Here is a 14,731-nt window from a genome sequence, read left to right as displayed (position 1 = left end):
CCAAGTTTAGTGGGTCACATGGAGCCACTGTTACCATGTATATTCTGGTTTCCTTGATATTTTAGTTTTTGAAAGGAGTGACAAATGTTGGAAGAATGAGGCCAAAAAGAGTGAAAAACTATTCCTGCTTTATGTTTAGATACAAAAGGATCGGAAGAGAACTGCAGTGTTCATTACGCCTCTGCACTTTTAACAAATAAGAACTAGTAAACAGCTTTGTTTGCAGAGATTGCTTTATTGGTTTTGTCTGAAATTATGTGCAACAAATGATTACAGAAAGAAATAGGTGGCAGGGGCTGACTAATGCATGTTTGTGCATACTATGTTGTAGCTTCTTAGGTCACTGGCCCCCAAAAAGGAACAAGAGAATGACTGAATTATGTGAAGTCATTTTTTAAAGGCCGTACTGATAGTTGTCCTGCCCTGCTGTATTTGAACTGGACAGCTGCCCAAGTGTGTTGCATCACTGAAGACAAATGGAGCATCCTATTTGCCACACAATTTAGAACGGTCACCCTTCACTGGAATCAATGCAAACCAATCAGTAATCGTGCTATCTTTTTCCAAACATGTCCATGAAATGCAGTGCAGTTCATGATGGAGGTAATATTCAAACAAACAATGCAAATGCCTCCCACAACAGCAGAAGCTACAAGTTGGTGTTTTGCAGCCCAATCCCTTGGCACTCAATCACGTAGGCATCCTTGGAGGAACCATCTTCTGATTTTGTCACTGTAAATTTTGCCTGCAAGCAAAATTAATTCAGAAGTGTCATAAAAATACACTAATTCTTTATTTTGGGGGAAAAACCCTGCCATATTTCCAGTTAGATTCCATGGTGATGCACAATCACCTGAAAAGAATTTAAAAACTGCAAACACAAAGGCTGCTCTGCTTATACTATCTGCTTATACCACTGACATAAGTGACTATAAAAAACCTGTAACCAGCCTTTACTAAGGCCAGGTTTTTATCTGGTCCACCTGAGGCCCCAGATTTGGCCTTCTGGCCTTCTCCACAGCCTACACCCTTCTTTTCCCTGACCACTGATCATTTCATGGTGTTTTCTCTTAAGGCTCACTACAAAGTGCAGCTTTACATTACATTAAGTGTTGATATTTTGGGCTCCACCACTTTTCCTTTGGACCCATCCTCCACCACAATGTAGCCCCTGAAAACGTCTCCAAAATGGCGCTTGGTCCTCAGGTTGAAAGAATTTCAACAACCATGCTATATAATGCCTGTAAACAGAGCCAAGTTGCAAGATGCAGGCACAGTGGGGAACATGGACCTTCATTAATGCTGAAATGCTGCCAGTTTGGTTTTCCATGGAATGAAGAAGCAGTGCAATTTTGTGCTTTGTCACAGGCAGCAAAATAACTCGTACCAGCCCTGATGTAACTACCGATAAGCCATGAGCCTAAGAACTAACCTTAAAAAGGCATGGCTTTAAAGATCAATTGGCTAATCTTGAAAAGAAACTACTTACTCACCTTTGTCAGTTGTTCTGCAAAATGTATAGCTGTTTCTGTATGAAGAGTAATGGGCCCAGTCCTTACTCTAGAGATCCCGTTTGCTAAAGCCATGAAAATGATCAACTTGAGGAGAAACAAAACCACGAGGAGTTACTACTATCACAGTTTTAAAAAAATCAACTCAAGCCAGGATTCTGTGAACATCTGACTTAGTCATACATCCCCTAGGATTGCTTTCCAGCTGCATTTATTCATTTGCATTTATAGCATATTCCCATCCTGAAGGCACAGGGCTGATCAAAATAAGCAAGCAGACACGAAAGAGTTGTTATATTTCAAGACTGATCAATAGGGGATGCGGTAAACCAGGGAGCTGAGTTTCAGTTAACTTTGGAGGTACCTATGTTGCAAATACGCTTAGCATTGCACTATAAAACACACTAAAACCTCAACATTGTGCCAGTTTGAACCAGGATCCTTAAGCAGCTGGCAGGGGAGATTCCAGAGAAGCAGAAGTGCTTTAGCTCTGGGGCAAGCAGGAAGGGTGCTACTCTACCTACTTTTACTGGCAAAATACAGTCGATAAATGGAGCACTTTCAGCAGATTTTACACAGTGTGATGCAATATCGGGGAGGAAGCACTCCTTTACCTATGTTGTTTGCAAGGCACCTTGCATTAAAAGAACTGAGCCTCTTGAAAATATCAGCCTTTTTCCTTTTAAGAAAGGCAAGTTTCCAGGCCTTTTGCTGTAAAAACTACTAGAAAATGTATGTGCATGTGCTTTTATGAAATGCCCAGGAAAATTTCAAGAGCCAGATCTGTGGCTTAACAAAATTATTGGTGGCTTGCAGATCATATATAAAAATACCTGGGAATAAATCCCACTGAATTCCATGGGACTTGCTCCCAAGTAAATAGGCCCAGCATTGCTCTGTGGGCAATGTACATAGCAAGACAAGGGAACTCATGCAACATTTAAAATATACAAATCTATCTGAATAGCATAGACAAGTCACATCATTCAGCTTTACTTGATGCAGAATGCGATTTCTCCTCACACTGAATATGCAAACTCTGCCCACAGATATAAACCCTTGTGTTGAATTGTGCCTATAAAACAAGAGGGAACCAGTGCAGATGATAGATACTAGATCACTATTATCTGCAAATTCCTTTCCATACAGGGATAAGTTAATATTTTGACATCCCAGCTTTCTGCATTGGGTAAGTGTCTGGATTTTCTACATCAAACTGTGTTCACTTCATGAGATCATTTCTATATCCAGTTCTTACCTGGTCTTGCAAGAAATCATCCACAGCTCCTCCGTGCCGAAGATTTCCAAGCAGCATCTCTGCTGCTTCTATTCCAACCTTGTCAGCATTTTTACCTGTGGTGGAAAGCGGAGGGGGGAGGGCTTAGCCAGTGCTCCAGAGCAGGACCATTTCTATAATAACAGGAACAGAGGATTGCAACCTTGTGCTGAAAATCCTGTTAGGGCAGTGCTTCCCTGACTTTGATGTCAGGGGGCTGAATGTGCTCTGCAGAAAGGAATGCTTAATTGTTGAGTGGGCCCCAGAGGCAGGACTGATGCCACCTTGCCTTGCCCTCAGCTACATATGCACTAGTTTCGCTGAGCTGGTCTTGCTCATTTGGGGAGAAGAAAAGCAGCCGGCCCCAATCTGGTACCCTCCAGATGTTTGAGACTCTAAAACATGTGGCCCAGGATGGCTATGAATGCAGCCCAACATAAAATTGTAAACTTACTTAAAACATTGAGATTTTTTTGCAATTTTCTTTTTGGTAACTCAATTGTGCAGTTCTCTAGCATGAACTTCGTAGACAACAACATCGTGTTGCAATGCCACATAAAATAAATGTACATATGCTCTCGCTATTTGTACGCATGGTGGTGGCAGATATCATAAAAATTATGCATCATTTTTGCTCATCAGCTTTTGTTAGTGTTTGTGTATTTAATGTGTAGCCCAAGACAATTCTTTTTCTTCCATTGTGGCCCAGAGAAGCCACAAGGTTGGACACCCCCGTTTTAGAGTTTGACTCCTGCCTCTCCCAGTAATACTAGAAGTTGTTGACTCAAACCCTGCAGAACACCAGCTTGAGGCAGGCTATGCCGCATCACAAGGTGGGTGCAATCTACAATGGCCATTTCACATAACACATCACGCGGTAAGTGCATGTTATCCCTGGGGAATGCAGTTCTGTGAACCAGACACAGAATGCCAAGGCACAAACCTCAAAGTGGCTAATTTTCTTGGCCTTAAACCTTATTTGTCTTTAGCATGGATCATAAAAAAGAAGGTACTATAAAGTTTGTCTGAGCAACAAATCGGCTTTTCATGGAAGGCTATGCAGCTTAGAGAAATACTCCAGTGCCGTATTTTCACCTCTTTTACCAAGTGACGATCCTGCCAGCAAACATCCGGTGGAGGTTTCTGCAACTATTCTAAACAGAAGGAGGAGAAAGTTTGTTACAGAATCAGATCAAAACATTTATGTGCAGAAAATACCCCTGAAACTCTTGGGTGACATGACAGATGCAGAGTCTGACATTCACCTGGTGCCCACAGTGCTTAAAATTCCAAGACTATCATCCTTCACTGAGTTAAATGTTCATCATCCCATCGATTTCAAGGGTCTCGTACTTACTTAACTCTGTGGGGAACCGCAGGCAAAAAGAAGACATTGTATTACTTCTGCTAACGTGAACTGAATTGTCTCAACTGCCCAATATTCAAACATGTACAAATATTGCTAGGTAAGGACACTTTCTGTAGGATTAGGCACTTATCCGAGAACATGCTGATTAAGAGGTACCAAGTAACACAGGCAGCAAGGCCTTCATGGAAAGCATGTGGAGGAAAAACAAGAACATCTTTTTGCCAAGAACTCCCTTGATCTAACAGTTTCACTGGCTACCCGTCTGTGTTCAGGCACAACTGAAAGTGCAGATTATGTTCTAATGTGAAGTCCCACTTGTAATTTTAAAGCCCTGAATGGTTTGCGGGCCAGCCTGACTGAAGGACCACCTTCCCCCATATAAGCCAGTGTGGGACTTCAGCTCTTCAGAGAAGGCCCTTCTCTTGGTGTTGCCACCATCAGAAAAGCACTGATGGGGACATGAGAAAGGGCCTTCTCTGGCCATTCCCAGGTGTTCAAAATCCCTGTGAGGAATGGCCATTCTCCATTCTCTGTTGGTCCCCTCTCTGCTGTCTTTACACTGGCAGGCAAATACATTTGCATTCAAGCCGGTCTTTGATATGGAAGCTGTTGCTCCTGGTGGTTTGAATTAGCTGGGTACAGTTATTACTTTGATTGCCTTTTAAATTTGCTTGTATGCTATGTTTTTAATTGATTTATTATTACATTTCTAGCTGGCCTTTTTTCCTCTTGCAAGGAACCCAAGGTGGCTTAGAGGGGCTTCCTCCTCTCCATTTTATCTTCATAACAATCCTGTGAGGTAGGCTATGCTTAGAGTGAGTGATTGGCCAAAAGTCACCCAGTGACTATCATGGCTGAGTGGGGACTAGACCTCCAATCTCTGGAGCCTCAGTTAATGAATATAATATTTAATCTGTTTTATTCTTGTGTTTCCCACTTTGAACACCATTTTGGGCAGAGAGACAGATATCAAATAAAACATCTCTGGAGCAGAACCTAAGAACAACCCTTGTTGGCTCAGATCAATGGTCCATCTAACTGAACCATCTCCAATTTGGCAGCCCCCAATGTGTTGGGTTGTAACTCCAACTAGCTGGGAATGCTGGGAGCTGCAGGCCAGCACATCTGGGGGTTCCCCACCGGGGAGGCTGATCCAGGCGTGCTTCCCACAGTGGCCAAGCAGAGGCCTCCAGAAAGCCACAGTGGCCAAGCAGAGGCCTCCAGAAAGCCACAGTGGCCAAGCAGAGGCCTCCAGAAAGCCATCAAGCAGGACAGGGCAGGACAGGACAGGACCAACTCCTCCCCACACTTGTTTTCCAGCAACCGATACTCAGAGGCATCAAGACTCTACTGTGCATGTACTTTGTGCACTTTGGATGTTTGTAGGGAAAAAAAGATCTGAGAAATCTGCTTCTATTGCTTTTGCACTAGAACTTAATTAACTGCTTAGTTAGTGATTCTACAGATTAATTGAGAAGTTTAATAGCAGGGACAATACAGAAATGTTTCTTTTTTAGAAAAAGTAATTAAAAAACTTGTATTTCATTTAATGCAAGTTCTAAGAAAGCAAGTGCTGCATACACATCACCCGACCCATTCCCAAAGTACATACAGTGCATTATGAGATCAGCCTGACTTGCAGACTGGCTACATTGGATGGAATCCAAATTCTCAACCCTAAAAACAGGACACCAGTTGGGCTGTATCAGCTCAAAACTAAACACTTTGGCTTAACTGGGCTGTGAACTGGGATGCCCAACCCTGCAATTTGAACCTACTCACATGATTCCACTTCCATTTCCAAAGGCCTCATTATCAGGTTCTCGAACGGCCTGGATGTTGACACTGAGATCCCGAATCTCCTTTCTGATGCAACGTACTGCCGCCGCAGCCATGTCATTTGCTAACTGACAGAACAAAATGGAGACAGCAGTTACATTAAATCCTTGACACAAGAGGCTTCCTTTGTATACTGATAATCTAACAGAGAAAAGCAGGACAGAGAGATAACCATTTTATGGAACATCTGCACATGACGGACTGGGCCCTGACTTCCTGTGACTGGAATTCTGCTTACTGGATGATCCTTCTGGAGGAAGAGAAAGATCCCAGTTTTGCCAAGTCCTCCTTCCCCACAAGCCCCTGAAAAGCTGCTCTGGAAAGTTGTGGAACCTTCTGGAACAACATGGGAGGTGGTGCTGGGGTACAGAGGAAAAAATTGAAAATCACCTTCTCTTTCTCTAGTGTAAGGTCTTAGCAGGAAGGCAGAAGGTCTTCTGCAAACAACATGAACTCTTCTTTTTATAGGCCATTTTGATCAAGCCCAATGTGTGATAAAATTATTTTTACTACTTGTCAGGATAATAAGTCACCTGATTTATCATGGATCTCATACAGTTGGCCTCTGACCATGGACTGGAAGGTGGCTGTGGTGCCGCCATCTTGCTCTTTGCCTCAGGCAGCAAATTCTCTCAGACTCCCTCTGTAACTGTAACTCTGTCAAGACTAATTTGTCCCACTGATTCCCATAGGCCTAGCCCAGTGATAGTGAACCTTTTAGAGACCAAGTGCACAAACTGCAACCCAAAACCCACTTATTCATCACAAAGTGCCAGCACTGCAATAAAACCTGAATACTGAGGTTTTAGTTTAGAAAAAACAACTCACAGCCAGTCCAAGCAAATATAAATATATCCTTGGCAGCGCACTGACCAGCCATGCAAAAGCTTGGACGAGTCGTGGCTAATGAGTCACAGCTTGTGATGTCATCACCTGGTGCTGCTACTCCTTTCCAAGCATGCGCATGGCCCCTGTGTGCGCTGTTATCCGATGCTCAGCTGCTGGGGCGATGCTGGGGCGACAGAGAGGGCTGTGTGCCCACGTGTGCCATAGGTTCGCCGCCACTGGCCTAGCCTATGCCTGGCTAAACTTGGATCCAAAGCACCATGCAGGACTTTACCCCCAAGCTATTCAAACATGCTTACTTTGACTGGCAAAGTTCCAGCGACAAAGGCTCTCCCATGTATCTTGGTCACGGTGCCACGATCAGTTAAATCAATTGGACTAAGCTGTTTGACGGGGGCCATTCCGACGATCACTTCACCACCGCCCCTGGGGTAGTAACCCCTATTAGGACACAGAAATTGGACCAGGTAACATTTTCAGTGAGAGATCAGGACACACTGCAAATCCTACACACAAATCACAGAAGTCTAAGGACACGGTTAAAGTGTCAATAAAGCGTGACTTAAAATTGCACAGCAGACAGTAAATTAAAAAGTAGTAATCCAGTCTGTAAAACACTGTAAAACATTTCTAAAATGTTATAAAACACAGCAAAAGGTGCAGTTAAAATGTGTTTTCAAAGCAGGTGTTAAAAAATACAAACATGCATTGTAAGGACAGGCTAAAATGTTCTTTATCCTTCTGTGTTACAGCGTCAAATTACAAAACAACAGTGGAGTCTAACATTCATGTATGCCGAATGATTTCAACTGGTCAGCGTTCTTCAGCGTCAACTGTCAGATAGGACAGAAACATTTTCTTTCAATTGGGCTTGCAGTATGACTCTAACACCTGCATTGTGCAGAATGTTCGCTGGTATTACAATAAATACCCCTTGTTCTCTGCCCCTCCTCCTGCAAAGAACAGCTGTCTTGTTCTACTTTTGGTCTTCCCAGGGATGTCTGATTCACCATTCCTGAAGTACTGGACGAAATCATCCTTCTCCTGCCTGGTATTGTCCAGGTATGTTTGTGTGTGTTTGAGGTTGCTCATTACTCACCCATAGTAAAAACTAACCACTGTTTAAGACAGGCTTTGTAAGACAGGCTTTCCTAACCTTGGATCCCAAGGTTTTGTTGGCTTACAAGGCCCATCATTTGCCATGCTGGTTTGGGAAAATGGCAGTTGTGGTTCACGACATCCGGGGACCCAAGATTGGGAATGACTAGTTTAGGTTCAGATACAACACTGAAATGTTTTCATTAGAAACCGAAATGAAATTGCCTTCTTTGAGGCTGCACTGGAAAATGAGAACGGAGACATTTTGGTGTAAACTATGCCAATGGTAGGTAACCTTTGGGGACTGGTGGGCCAATCTAGCAACTGGAGAAACTGTCCTGGGTGCCACCTTAAAGGCTGATGAAGGTGTGGCTAGTCAGGAAGGACAAGTGACCAGTCCCAAAGACTGCATACAAGGTGGGTGTGAGCTCCAAGCCCCAACACAGTAAGTAGTTCCTCTGAATCCACATTTTTCCACGCCTGAAGAAACCTATTCACAGAAGAAGAGGTCTTCTCCTGCCCCCTGCCAGCAAACACACCTGGAATTGTCACCCGTACTCTCTCTCAGCCTAGCTCATTGGCCATAGACACTTTCTTACCTCCAGAGACACACACAGTTCTGTGGGCAACAAGAAGTATGTTCAGAGGTGCACTGGTGTTGTGGCCACCACATTGCCTACACTTGAACTACACTACCATTTGCTATCACGATTGACCCACACCACACATAAAGAATGCCCACCCACCATGCTGCCTTTTTGTCTTCCACCATTTGCCATGCAAGTTCACCAAACCTAGCTTGCTGTCTTCAGAAAAGACACAGAACTGTGCATTCATATGGCTTCCCTTACCTTCTTTTTATATTGCATTCCAGCGTCAACTTGAACTTCTCAATCATCGGTTTGAAGACCTGGAGAGTAAATAGATTTGCTGAAAAACACAGATGTGTTCTTTTAGTGGGTAAAACATCCTTTTCTGTCAGTGGAATGGACAAAAATGTCTTATTTGGCAGACGGAGGTTCAATTCAAAAGTCTTGGATTTATCTTCCCCATTCCTTCTTTTTCCCTTTGTGTGAGGATACAGCATGAGATTGAGGCTCCCACTTCTATTTGCCCAACTGCAGAAAACTTTAATTTTCACCAACTATAGTCTACCTTCATACTAGGTTCCCAAACCAGGATTGCAATCCTGGGTAGAAGACAAACTATGGCTTGTGCAAACCAGCTTTGTGCAGAAACTTCTGTTACTCGTGCATGAAGGAAGGGGAGGGGGGACTGTGTGGTCCAAAGACTCTGCATGGTTGCCATTTTGTCAGAACTGAGGTAATATGCCAAATATCCTAGCAACAGTGATCAAAGAGGGGAAGGAATGCCATTCTACAGCTTTTCAGGCAGAATTATAACCACCCAACTTGTTTTTTTCTCCCATTTGGGCAATGCTAGATAAACCAATTACCAAGTAAAAACTAAATACAAATAAAACCATTCAACCAAAATAGGATTGCTCCTTTTGCAATCTGTAATTTTATGTTATTTTTTAAAGAGTGACCATTTTTCTTTGACCTCACTCACATTTGTCAAATAATAAGCAGAACTTTTAAACTTTGAGGATACTTCAGTATTTCAGCATTTGTAAACCATCTCAAGACACTTGTACTGGACAGTTTATAAAAGCTTTTCATAAATAAATAACATTTAAAAATAAAAGACCAATACAAGCACAAAACATGAACTGGAGTGTAACTGTGACTTACAAAGGACAACAGTTCTGAAGACAGATGTATGCAGTTAGCTAAACAATCCCATTCATGTCAATAGAAAAGCATTTGTAGCATTTACTGAATGGTTTCAAGAAACAAATACAGGTTAGTAAAGTACATCTTCACCTGGTCACCTGTGGTGAGTGAGAATTGTTTCCAAATGGGCAAAGGGGGAAGTATTTATTATAATACTATAATATTTATTATTAGTCCCAGGCCCACATTGGCTTCCTTTAGCACTGCTGCAGCATCAGGTACTCCCAAGTTATTTATGGGATCCCGGCAGAGAAATTTTTGGGAAACTTTCTTCCCCCACCCTCCATTTTTTTTGCCAATGGCTTGCCACAATGCTCAGGCAGGTGAACTAATACAAATATTTGAAGATTAATAACTTCTGTAGAAGTATGTAGTCTTTGTTTTTTGAACCATTTCATAGTAATCTATTTCAAAAGTAGCTTTCTTGCTCAAGCATGGTTTCACAATTGTTCAGCAACAACCACAAAACAACAGCTCACTTGAGTTGCAAGACCAAAAGTTCAACTTTAGCAAACAAGCATTCCCATACCATGAGGGTATAGTCAATCTGGGGAGCCATCTCTGCATTGGTGCCACCTTTCAAATGAAGTTCAGAAGGAGAGGCCGCAAAAAGCACACAGGGCATCGCTACCTGCATCAACAGGCAAACACTCCTACAGGAAGAATCAGACACCAGCAGAATGCTATTTATGTTATTCTTACTTTTTTCATCCACAGAGCAAAAGGGAACATGTATGGTTCTCCCCCACCCCTTTTATTCTCACAACAATCCTGCGACGTAGATTACGTGGAGAAATGGTGACTGGCTCCAGGTTACCCTTGAGCTTCATTGCACAGGGAGGATCTGAACCTGAACAACATGGATTCTCAGTAGCTCTTCTCATGAGCAAATGTCTAGTACCACTTGCATTTTATTAGGGTTGTCAACAAATTAACTTATTTAGTTGAATTTTCATCAATTAATCACATCTTTTAAGCAATTGAATTCATTATGTTCAAATATGTTTGCATATTACCAAAGTGTCAGCATACTGTCTTTTCAAAATACTGAAAAAGTTAAAAATTATTAACCAATTAATTAATTAAGGGGTGTAATCCTATGCATTTTTACACAAAAAAGTTGCAAATCCTACAATTCCCAGCATTTCTTCGCAAGTCCATGTTCCAGGACATTTTTCCTGTCCTAATCGATTGCACGGTAAACCTACTGCTTATTACTAGCAAGAAAAGCTAGCAATTAGTAACTGTCTCATTTTTTGTTATTTGCTATAAAAATAAATATTCATTGGAGAAGACCCTGATGCTGAGAACGATTGACGGCAAAAGGTTAAGGGGACAGCAGAGGATGAGGTGGCTGGACGGGGTCACTGGGGCAGTGGGTATGGGCTTGGGTGGACTCCGAGGGATGGTGGAGGACAGGAAGGCCTGGAGGAATGTTGTCCATAGGGTCATGATGGGTCCAACAACAACACAAGAACAAATACACCAGAGCCGAAGTATCATACTCAGTTGCCAGTTAAAGATCCCAGCCGTCTGTTGCAATCCTGCTCTCATGAAGCTCCAAGCAGGGAACGAACCTCACAGGAGCTGCAAGACACAGCTCTTGGCACCATCCCCAGCAGCAGTTTCTATGCTTCTGCGTTGCAGAGCAACCCATGAAGTCATCTAGCAGCAGCCTGTCTTGGCAGCATCTTGTTGCTGGCTCATCCTCAAGGCTCCCAGAATGCTTAAAGGAGAAAGGCAACTGGCCCCTGGTGCAGGCGCAAGGTGCTCCCTCTTTTGAGCAATGCTTAGCTGCCACATTTTAAACTTGTGAAGCTTCTAGATATTTTTCACCACATAAAGTGAAGTGCAATCTTCTGAATGCGATGTAATCAAGGCATGAATAACTGTTGCAAGTCAGACCAATTCAGGCAGGGTACATGCTTGTGCAAACACATTTCTTTTTCCAGATATCTATTTTTCAGACATCACGTCCCCCTTAGCTAGCAGGGCACTGCTGTTTCTTATTAAGATCTCCCAAATCTTATTTTCTAACCAACAGGCACACAGGATAGAAATGTCCTTTGCAAAAGGATTAAAAAAACAAACAATGCTCTATCCCCATGTGCAGATCTACTAAAACACCTGACTACTAATGCACGGCTGACTTCAGAAATGCCCTTGCAACTTTCATTGTTTTTGAAGGAAATTATCATCTCTGCCATTTCAATATTTAATCCCCTTTCTTTCATCCTTTGATAATGTTAGTCAGTTTCTCTACAGCACTGGAGCAATCGTTGATGCAACAGTAGCACCAACAAATACACAAGAACATACCCGGCTGTTTTGGTGTCTGCTGTGTGGGTTCCCCCCTTGATCTGCCCAGGCGTGAAAGTAATTTCTGTGGATCCGATCTGTCCACCTTCCAACTGGCCATCACACAAGGCTCGAACCATTTCCAGTCCTGACAGATGCTGAGGCCTTCAAGACAAGATAACCACATTAGGATACAAGCACAGCCATTACACATGCATTAAAAAGGATGCTCACCTATTTGTACCCGCTGCATCGGAGGTGAAATCAGCATGCAGAAGGTCTCGGCTTCAATTCCTAGCAATTCCAGATAGAATTAGGAAGGACTCCTGTCTGAAACCCTGGAAAGTCACTGCCAATCATTTAGCACACCAATCATTTCTGATTATTGCCATTTCTCAGAATACACCGAGAGGTTTAATTTTATCACCAGAGGCTTGAATCAGGATTTTAGATTTTTATCACATGATGGCTTTCCTAGGGCAGGCAGGGCTTTTAGCAACAGGTTCAGTGTAAGGGACTGATATTCATAATGGGATTGCCACCATCAGCGCTTTCTGCATTGAATCTCCTTCGGACCTCATTGCTGAGCTTTCCTCCCCAACTGTTCCCCAACATGAACAGTTCAAAGTATTTGAAACTCTCCATAATACTTCACACATCTGAAGAAGTGGATTATAGTCCATAAATACCTGCGTCTGGATACATTTCATTTTTGAGGTGCCAACAAAACTAGCAAAGTTCTTGGTGTTAAGCACTAGCATGTTCACTATAATGAAAAGGAATTCCTTTACTCTTCTGTGCCTGACATAGAATCCAAACAAATTGCTACCAAAGGGAAGCTTTTTCCATGGCCAGAAGCCTGATAAAAATATGTGCAAGCCAGTGCCTTTCATGAGCTTATTTACAAGGTCGGTGTAAGTAGCTCTTCACAGTCCCCCCCCCCAACCCCCAAGATTAATTTCATTTGGTGAGCTTGCTTTCACAATAGTTCACCAGGTGTTACCTAAGGCCAGGCTGACTCCTGCCAGCTCGGATATTTTTCACACACAAAGGTATACCAAGAAGGCAACTTAGCGCTGTGGAAACTCGCAGGATCTGGCCACCCTGTAAGAAAAACAGAGGATCAGTATGAATATTAGGTCTTGCTGGGGACCGGAAGATCTATCCAGGCCTTAACTTGTGCCAAGTTCATTCTTGTAATATATTTCTCATGTTAGGCATGATAGTAACAAAATATTATTTGGGGTCGTGAGCACTGCCTTTCTTTTCTCATCAAGCACCCCCTGGGTGTCCCAACTTATAGTTAAAGGAGTGCGGGTTCCAGAGCACGTAACATGGGATGCCTGCAGACAAGGCTTTCATTGTGCCATCACCCTGCCTCCTTCATGGAGTTGTACTGACATCTTTCTAGTCTGTCTTGTTGACATCCTTTCCCCACTCATAAGTCCATGTTTTCTCACCAGTTCTTCCATCTTTTTTCTTACCATGGAAAATCCTTTAGGAATACAATGAAAAAGCTACATAATTGCTTTCTACCTGTCAGGAGCCCTCTGGAAACACCAGAGACTGGCAATCACTTCAGGCAGCTAATGCTGCAGCTGCAACTTACATGTCAGAGAGAAAATGCAGTTTTTCTTGTACTCCCCTTGTGGATACAGCATCTCCTGCACTCTCTTGCTAACCAGCTGTTCAAAGGTATTACTGGCCACAAAATGTCTTGGGCTGGCAGTGGCCAGTTTCCAGGCTGGTTCCAGGCTCCCCTTCCACTTTTCTTTCAAGAAATTAAAATGCCCTTCTGCAGCCTGCTCTTTTGCATACTGACCCAGCAGCATGGCTACGATAATCTAGGCAGCCTCAATTTGATCTCGAAGAGCTCTGCTTTGCAACGTCTCCCAGGCATGTGCTTTCAAAGCAGCCCTGTGAGAAAGGCCACCAACGCTACCATCTTACACTCATGCCCCTTGGAATAAGTCCCACTGAGCACATATAGGGTTGCACTGCGATGTACCCGGTGGGGAGTGGGGTGGGGGAGAAACTAGAAGCGTTAGTACTCTCGTTGGGGAGCCGAGTCTAAAGAAGGGAGGTCCCCTGCGAGTCCTGATCGCCAAGAATGCAACTCTGATCTCCCTGGCCACCTCTCTCTCGCATCCGGGGAGCCTCTTCGGTAGCATCCGCCCCACTTCCTTTCATTCAGACCCTCCTTGCACGCGATTGCACCCCCCGCAGACCCCGCTGGTCCAAGCGGACCGCAGCCGTGAGCCGCCCTCTCTCCCTTCCTCTCCTCCCGGCTCACCCCTTCCATAATGCCACCATCTATCTCCACCCGGTCTCCGTCGCCCATGATGGCCCGCCGCGGAACAGCCGGCGCCTGGGCCCTGCGGAGAGCGAGGAACGTCCGACAGATCCGCCGCTGCCCCAGGCCGGGAAGGAGACACACGCGGCAGGAGGCAAGTGCGCAGGCTGGGAAGCAGCAGGGCTGGAAAGCACTTTTGTCTCTGTTCTGCTGCCGGGCCTCGGGAAGGCAGACTGAGCAGGCGCAGAGCAGGCCGGACTGGAGCGGTGCTTCTTCCTCTGAGTCGGGAACGCCTCGTTTGCACCACCTGCTGGTACACCGACTTTAAAAATCTGCCTCCTAAGGCTTTTCAAGGAAAGGGATTCTTTCTTACCTTGGAAAGCAATTTTTTTAGTTCAGAGGAAA

The 14,731-nt window shown here is 43.9% G+C and overlaps 1 protein-coding gene across 1 annotated transcript; it reads right to left on the bottom strand.

Annotated features, from left to right (window-relative positions):
* Positions 1–215: 215 nt before the first annotated feature.
* Positions 216–14,552, bottom strand: RTCA (RNA 3'-terminal phosphate cyclase). The gene is made up of 11 exons (XM_044432569.1): positions 14,327–14,552; positions 13,037–13,137; positions 12,055–12,198; positions 10,265–10,388; positions 8,791–8,849; positions 7,141–7,282; positions 5,939–6,063; positions 3,883–3,941; positions 2,770–2,864; positions 1,494–1,598; positions 216–745 (listed from the first exon to the last, which is right to left on the bottom strand). The coding sequence occupies exons 1-11, from the start codon at positions 14,372–14,374 to the stop codon at positions 650–652; spliced, it is 1,098 nt and encodes a 365-aa protein (XP_044288504.1). The 5' UTR covers positions 14,375–14,552; the 3' UTR covers positions 216–649.
* Between the last annotated feature and the right edge of the window lie 179 nt (positions 14,553–14,731).

This window comes from Varanus komodoensis, unplaced genomic scaffold (genome assembly GCF_004798865.1).
Source record: "Varanus komodoensis strain SLA01 unplaced genomic scaffold, ASM479886v1 scaffold24, whole genome shotgun sequence".
Classification (NCBI taxonomy): Eukaryota; Metazoa; Chordata; class Lepidosauria; order Squamata; family Varanidae; genus Varanus; species Varanus komodoensis.
This window is presented reverse-complemented; position numbering and strand designations above follow the sequence as displayed.

Excerpts from the sequence above, each read along its gene's own strand:
- RTCA (XM_044432569.1), bottom strand. The coding sequence starts at position 14,374 with ATGGGCGACGGAGACCGGGTGGAGATAGATGGTGGCATTATGGAAGGG. Across the intron at positions 10,389-12,054 it reads GCAGACACCAAAACAGCCGG|GAGTGTTTGCCTGTTGATGC; the intron begins GTATGTTCTTGT and ends TTCTTCCTGTAG. Across the intron at positions 2,865-3,882 it reads ATCGTCACTTGGTAAAAGAG|GTAAAAATGCTGACAAGGTT; the intron begins GTGAAAATACGG and ends TTTCCACCACAG.